This window comes from Puntigrus tetrazona, chromosome 21 (assembly GCF_018831695.1).
Source record: "Puntigrus tetrazona isolate hp1 chromosome 21, ASM1883169v1, whole genome shotgun sequence".
Classification (NCBI taxonomy): domain Eukaryota; kingdom Metazoa; phylum Chordata; class Actinopteri; order Cypriniformes; family Cyprinidae; genus Puntigrus; species Puntigrus tetrazona.
The window spans coordinates 14,018,375-14,026,121 of record NC_056719.1 but is presented as its reverse complement, the minus strand read 5'-3'; the positions used below and the strand labels follow the sequence as shown (position 1 = coordinate 14,026,121).

At 36.5% G+C, this 7,747-nt stretch overlaps 1 protein-coding gene across 2 annotated transcripts; it reads left to right on the top strand.

Annotated features, from left to right (window-relative positions):
• The first annotated feature begins 1,531 nt into the window (after window positions 1-1,531).
• Window positions 1,532-7,609, top strand: c21h17orf97 (chromosome 21 C17orf97 homolog). 2 transcript variants are annotated; one of them, XM_043221023.1, is made up of 3 exons: window positions 1,532-1,920; window positions 2,082-2,186; window positions 6,780-7,609. In XM_043221023.1, the coding sequence occupies exons 1-3, from the start codon at window positions 1,881-1,883 to the stop codon at window positions 7,139-7,141; spliced, it is 507 nt and encodes a 168-aa protein (XP_043076958.1). In that variant the 5' UTR covers window positions 1,532-1,880; the 3' UTR covers window positions 7,142-7,609. The 2 variants fall into 2 exon arrangements, with proteins under 2 accessions (XP_043076958.1, XP_043076957.1); XM_043221022.1 differs by lacking the exons at window positions 1,532-1,920; window positions 2,082-2,186 and adding an exon at window positions 2,195-6,178.
• Window positions 7,610-7,747: the final 138 nt, after the last annotated feature.

Below are 7,747 nucleotides of genomic sequence, written 5' to 3'. Positions count from 1 at the left end.
ACACGACTCATGAAATTGTGTTTTTTTTGTTTAGCCGTTTATTCAACAGATATGGCAAAAAATCTACATAAAAAAAAAAAAAAAACATACTTTAAATTACTTAAATTTAAATTATGGCTTAGCAGTTGTTACCAAAGCCACACTATAAAACTCTCTCATAATATTCCTAATAAATAATGGCTTTGAGTCACCCCGTTTCAACTACGTTCAAACCCAGTCAGGAAAGAATAACTTCCTATAATTTAGTGGTCATAATGCATTACTTATGCTGTTGCCTAAACCACTAATCATTTAAATGTTGTGTAAGCGCTGTACACTTGTCATCCACAGAACCTCACCATTTTGAAGCTTTTTCAGATAAGTCGCGGACGACATGTACCACGGTAACTACAGATTTATCCATTACTGGACACATGCGAGTTTCATGTCGGCAACGTTGCAAAGAATAAAATGTACAGAACATTCTTTTCAGTGACCTTGGCCATACAAAATATACTACATACAATAAATATCATAAAACACTGATTTCTTATTAATTTTGACATTCTAAAACAATAAAAAAGGCTATGGATTTCAATCTATATTTTTTCATGGTCATAAATCCATTTCCAAAACACAAAAAACAAACATCACGAAAAGAAAAATAAATCAAAGTTTAAAAGAGGTAACATTACAAAAATATTTTATATACATTAAGAAAATTTCTGAGAGAGAGAGAGAGAGAGAGAGAGAGAGAGAGAGAGAGAGAGAGAGAGAGAGAGAGAGAGAGAGAGAGAGAGATTCTTCTTCAACAAGAGATTAACAATAGTTAACAATAAAAAAAAAAAAAAAAAAAAAAAAAAAGGACATTTTAAATTATCCAAGATATCCAACAGAGATGATTCAGAATCAATAAGATCCACAGTCCTCTCAGAAGAAAATGGTGCATGCTGGGTAGAGCTGACCACAACAGTTCTTCAGCTGGCAGCTTTAGTGTCAAGACAGGGTCATAAAGTTTGCCAGAGAAGAACTGTGGTAGGTCAGCCAATATTCACTCATCAGCACCCTCTAAAAAACCTAGAAGATAAAAACAACAGAAAGAAGATTACTTTTCATAACGCTAAATATGTTCCACAACCGCGCGTTTGTTCTCCACGTTATTACAAACCTTCACCGATTCTGACATTTCCACAGAGTACCATCAAAATGACAAACATGACACTCAATTTAAACTAAAATGCACAGCGGCGAACAACAAATAGTCAGCGTAGAGTGTTTCAGACTGGTTCCCTGCCATTTGCCCTCTGGGTCAGTGCAAATATCTTATATAGTTTAAAAGCACATAACTTTGATTCTTTTTAAAAAAATTTAAATGTGATGTTCCGAGACACTGTGGAAAACTCTGCTCTTCGTTCGCAAGCTCATGTAAGAAGTCATTTTTTTTATTACACATTTAACCATTTTAAATTGATACGTAAAATAATTTTTATTATTACAGTTATGGACTGATTGTAAAGCTTAAAATTGACCACAATTTAAGTAACAGGAACAGTAAAAAATGTATAGCTTTAAAGAAAAAAATCATTACTTTGTTCTCACTACATTTTTAGATAAATAAGATTGTTTTTCTATACATCTTTTACACGGTTTGAGAGGCCATAAAACCTCCTTGCTTACAAACATGTTTTGTCTCGAAAGGGTCTATATTTTCCATTTCACAGAAACCTCACATACACTGAGTCATGCTAACGCTATGACACAGACTCAGGTTGCCTGTACTTTCCGTCTTGTTTCCCTCCCCGTGCTGCGTTTGGTAATCATCTACCATTCTTTCTCAGTACTCGGTGTCCCTCGTTCATTCCACCCTCCCCCATCCAGCGAGCCGGCGCAGACACGCAGACATGAATCAGCAGGCATCGGGGGTGGAGGCCAGAGGACAAGGTAAGGCCTTGAGAGCACGATTCAGACAGAATGTCATCTATGATGCATGGAACAATCACAAAAATGATAAACGGTTCGAAAATTATGTGTGACTCAAATGTTTCATTCTCACATGGAAAGCTTAAGAAAACAACAAAAAAAAAAAAAAAACGTTCTGTCAGGTACTTTGAAGCTTTTCTGCCTCTTGTGCCTCTCCACTACTTCGTTACGATGGGAGCAGCCTGAACAACTTTCTAAATGTATCCTTTTGAGTTTCACAGAAGCAGGTGGGTCATATTGGGTAAATAAATAACCTTTTTTTTTTTTTAAATATTATAAGTGGTAACATTTAAAAAAACGTCCCAAACTCGCTAAATGATGTCCGCCTGGGGTGACAGTTCTGCAAAATAATATTTTGTTGCTTCTTGCTTGGTGGTAAACAGCTAATCGCGTTTTAAAATTAGCTACAATAAATGTAACAAGTAGCATTGAAATAAAATAAGCGCGAGATAAACATTCGCTTGCTAAAGCGACCAGGCCATCTTTCATTGGCCCGGGTTTCTCATACCAGACGTTGCTAATGCAACGTTGTACCGGGTGAGCTACCTAGCAGGTTTACTATCAGGAGACCTACAGAGAAACTTCAGAAAAAAATTATACATATCAAACAGGTTATGTTATGAGGACATCAAAATGCATTCGTTTACAAACCATACACTATGATAAGTCTTTTGAGTTCTTAAAAGGTGTGTAATAATAAATATGAACTGGCCATTTTCCACTGTAATAATGTGTGCGAACAGAAGCTAGAAAATGCACTTAATTATATGTATAGCTAAATATATATTGGGCTGTTTTTCCAATGAGCATTACAAAATTTATATAAAAAAAAAAAAAAAAAAAAAAAAAAAAAAAAAAAGCTAAATTTGTGGACTTTTGTCTATTCTTGATAATCTTACCAGTAAATTATTATTTGTGTGGTAATTAGTGCTTATCAGTCATTATATCGCATTTATTCTACCTCAAATCTACGGACTCACTCCATCACATGCCATATAAATGGATATTCATTTAAATGCAATAAATTTTTCTGGGGTGTCGCAGCAGTGCAAGCATATTAGCCTGAATGGACAATGTTTGCATATCTGAACACGCTCGTCTCGTTCCCCCATCACCAGTCGATCTATTGATCCGGTCTGGGTGTACACGAGCTGCAATGCGTGAATGGAAAAGGGAAACATTAAGGTCAGCTCGCTATTGCTAATGGCTAACACACTAGCCTACATTGTTAGCACAAAAAAAAAAAAAAAAAAAAAAAAAAAAAAAAAAAAAAAAGTGTCTTATGGTACAAAGACGCGATACACTTCGTTTGACCCTTGGTTTCTAAAGTGTTTGCATAAGAACAAACAATTAAACTGCTCAACTTCAGCCAGCGTGATCAGCTGGCCTCAATAAGCATAAACCATACAGTTAAACTCTGACTTTGTGCTAATGCTGATGTCTTTTCTCAGGGCTGACAAAATGATATCTATGAGCAAACAAAAGACTGAATCACTTAGTGTGCGAGTACTGGAGGACAGGGTGGGAAGATGTCTCCATCGCTCTTTGCCGTTTAAGGGCGGAGAGAAAAAAAAAAATAATAAAAATGATCGCACTGCAAAGCCTGAGGCTGAATCAGATGTGACCGAGTACTGACTTGCCATGGATTCTGCAGGCAGGGCAAATGGTGGCCATTTTAATGCACTGGCATCAATAAAGAAATATGCCATTTTGTATTTAAAAACATTAGTTTGATTTTTTTTTTTCCCCTTGGCAGCATCATGACTATTATTACTGAAGGAAATATGGTGCAGACATAATCATCTATAAAAAATGTTGTAAAACGGTTGCTTTTTATTACAACTGGATCATTTTAGGCAACGCTTTATAAATGGACTCCTCAAGCATGAGGGGAAAAAGGTGGCCATGTTAGCTTTTGTATGCTGTAACTGCATAACAGTACTTCGATTTGAACACCAATTCAGAAGAACGATCTATTTTTAGGTGCCTGGTAAAAGTGTTGACTTGCTATGATTTGAAAATGAAGATATTAAAACAACGATACAGATACAAAATGTCACAAGGAGTGTCTTTTCAAGGATTCTTGCTGATAGGCATCGTCTTGGTGTCACTAAGTGGCGTCTTTAGAAAATACTCATTTGAGGCCTGCTCTTCACAGACGATCCACATACAACATTTAGCTTTTTTTTTTTTTTTTAAATAAATAACAGTATTGGCGTTTAAATGTTATTATAGTAACTTACAACATGGCATAAAAAACAATATGTAGTTATTAAAGTAAATTATATTCAACTGAAATTGATTTTTACATATAAAACTGCTTAAAACGGCGTATACGTGAAAGAGCTGAACTATCAGAGCGTATATAACGTTCGCTACGTCACTTCCTAAATCTGTAACATTCCACTGAAACGTTCAATGACCAGCAAAACCGATTGTAACGTCACACACCGAGCAAAAGCTACGGAGATTTCCTCACCAGAGGTGAACGAATTACATAAGGATGTCCTTACCCAACCAAATCAGGAAACACACTTTAGCAGACACGTTGGCATCTATGCAGCAATAAAAAGGACTGACGTGATTGTACTTCAATAACTATTTTTTTTTTTATTCATTCAACATGTCTCTGCCTCGTCGGATTAGATTTTTCTTCAGAGAACTTTAAATACAGAGATTACACTCGCGCCGATTTGCGCCCTCGAGTAAAGGCTTTAGTAGGCTGGAAGTTTGGCCGATATAATGGAATGAAACTTATGTAATGACCTCCGCCCGGTACCTAACATATTCGATGGTGGCCTGTTCTAATGGTGTAATCGTTCGTTTTATCGCTGATATAACGCGCAATTCGTACCTCCGAAGAATCTGATTTTTTTTTCCGCCCCACCTAAGTGAACTGCCTCGCCTTTCCCCGGAGCTAATAAAGCTGCTCCATCTAAAACCCGACAGAAGCAGGCTGCGGATTAGATTGACTACGAAGCTGGTTAATATCTGAAAAGTTGTTTAACATAAACGCTCACCTCGCTGGTGAAGTGATTCCTCCGTTCTCGCCTCTCACGTTTACCGGTGTCTGCGATCAGCTGGCAAAGGGAGTGACGCGATTAGTAACAGCTGGCTGCTGGATCTGCGACGTCAAGGGTTCGCTATGACGACTGTCTTCCGTAGATTATGAGTGACGTCCAGTTCAGCCAACGTTAAGCCTCGACTCCCAAGAAAAGGGGCGGGACTCAACGGGTCCCGACCAATTAAAATGTGCCCTGCTCAGGGACGAGCCGTTTCCAGCCAATCATCTGTACGTGTGAAAGTTTACTTCACGTCGCCCAAAGTTATTTTCCCCTAATGTTAATTTTAATAAAATAATAATTTCAACATGTAAGGTGTGCACACAATAAAACATTTATTATAAAGGTATGAGAAAAGCACAAGTGCTGTTATAAAAATATATTGCTTTACAATAACAAAAAGGTCTGAATCTGTAAAACAAAATGTCAGAAAAGTGTTTCTACTTATGATTCCTTTATTGCTGTTGCCAAGTCTGGCTGCACAGCACCATGTTATTCTCTCTAACTGATGGCCTTGTTCTAAGTATAGGGTCAGCGTCGGAGCCAAAAACAGGTCGTATGATCACTTTTGAGTGGAATATAGTATTCGCACTTTGCACTTCTAACGCTGCTAGGTTTTGTACAAATGTAATGTAATGCTTTTTATATACAGGTTAATAAAATGCGTGATCAAATTATCTAGATGTTATACGTACTCTATATCGCATTGCAAGTAGTAAATATCTACTTTTTTCATGCATGCATGCGCGAACGCCAGACAGGAGGAGCTTTGTTTCCATGGAGATGCGTCCTCACGCTCAAACGACCTTCAGGCTGATACAACGCTGAGTTTTGCGTTACTAGTTTATGCTGTAAACGTTACCAATTAATAATGTAAGAATGTCTCTTTCGATACGATGAAAGTACTTTGAGGTAACGTTAATTTGAAACGAATATAGTGCGTCGGCAAGCAATGTGTTGAAGCATGGCATCGTTTACAGTCAGGCGGATTAAAGGCGATTCTCAAGCAATAAACATGCGAGAGGAGATTTCAGTTAAAAAAGAGTTTCACGTCCCACCTTTGACTGCCACAATGAAAGACAGCAAAAAGAAAAGGAAAGACACAACAAAAGAGAAAAAGAAATCGAGGAATGGCATTAATCATTTCAGGAATTCAGGTGAGTTGGTTTTTAAAAACGAAAGATCTTGAACGCTTTACGTGGTTACTGGTAGTAAAATATATGCATGAATTAATAAGCAAATATTTTAATATACTATATAAAAATGTAGCTGTTGGAGAACAAAAATAATTAAAGAGATAGTTCGTCAAAAAATGTAAAATCTGTCCTCATTGAGGCTGTTACCCTCACATGACCAACATCAGGATAAGTATATGAAGAGAGAATTTGTGTTTAAACTTTTTATTTAAATGAGAGTATTTATAGGGTTATGCTTAAAAAACTTTCTTTAAATCTGCCAATGGTAAAAAAAAAAAGAGCAAAATACATTATCATTTAAGATGCAGTATCTGAAAAGTTTAAATATTGTTTGTAGTTTAAATGTTTAAATATTTTAAAACAAGGCACAGTTAGCGCCCCAGTGCTTTTATTTCCAAAGGCTGTCTTTAACAGTATTTTACTTGTTTTGATTAATAACTGCTTCCATCAGTACCTTAGTGCATTTTACCAGGTTGCTGGAAATGTTTCAGAAGCAGTGTTATAGTTTCACCGTTTTGTGTGATTAGCTCATAATACATGTACACGCCTGACCTTCTTCCAGAGAAACTCCAGACAGAACAGTGGACCAACGAAGAGATGAGTGATGCTCAGAGGAAAGCTCAGGCCAAAGCCAAAGAACGTAAGAGCAGCAAATCCAAAAATCCCAAGAGCGTTTCAGAAGGGATTCCAACAGAGGAGGACAAATCTGAATTGACTAATGTTGAACAGGACAGCTTGAGGTGGGAAGGAGCCCTTGAAGACCCCACTGCAGAGGCCCAACGATTGGAGGTCTACAGAGCCAACCGTCGTAAACGTTATATGGCATCAAGACAGGCTTTTCTACAAAATATTCAGACTGGTTTAAACTTAGATTCAAACACTTCAAAACTAAACACACGAAACAAGCCGGGAGTATTAATATGAAGAATTTATATCATGAAAGTCTATCTGTATAAATGGGTTGTGTTCAAGAGTGTTTTTGGCATTTTAACATAATTATACTGGGAGTGTTCTTTAGACCTGAATGCGCAATACAATTTTTCTTGTATGTGGATACTTTAACGTGGAGAGCACTGCAACATTTTGTGCTCATACTGATCTCTGGATGCATCCTATGTTCAGTTCATCTATTTGAGCCTCTACTGAATCTGTTTAGCATTGTTGTCATCTATTACTACAATAATCATGTTTGTTTTTTATCAAGGACATTGATAAAAAAGTCTGACCTATACCATTTTTGACTGGTATAGTTGACTGTAATTGGTTTATGACCTCAAAATAAATCTAAAAAAGCACATCAAAAAGTGCTACATCAAAAAGTCACATCAAGTGCACATCAAAAATGGGATATAATTCCGCAAAGATCTGCAATACCAATACCTGCAGCTTTAAATAGTAATAATATTTCAAATATGTTACAGCTTAAGAGACTTCTTTTAAAAACATTTTTTTTAAATCTTACTGAACCCAAACGTATATTCATGTTTGAACAAATTTAAATGACTAAAGTTGATTTAAATTCATGTAAAA

Coding starts and splice junctions, on each gene's coding strand:
- c21h17orf97 (XM_043221022.1), top strand. CDS start 5,986: ATGGCATCGTTTACAGTCAGGCGGATTAAAGGCGATTCTCAAGCAATA. Junction 6,179..6,779: donor TAATCATTTCAGGAATTCAG/GTGAGTTGGTTT, acceptor ACCTTCTTCCAG/AGAAACTCCAGACAGAACAG.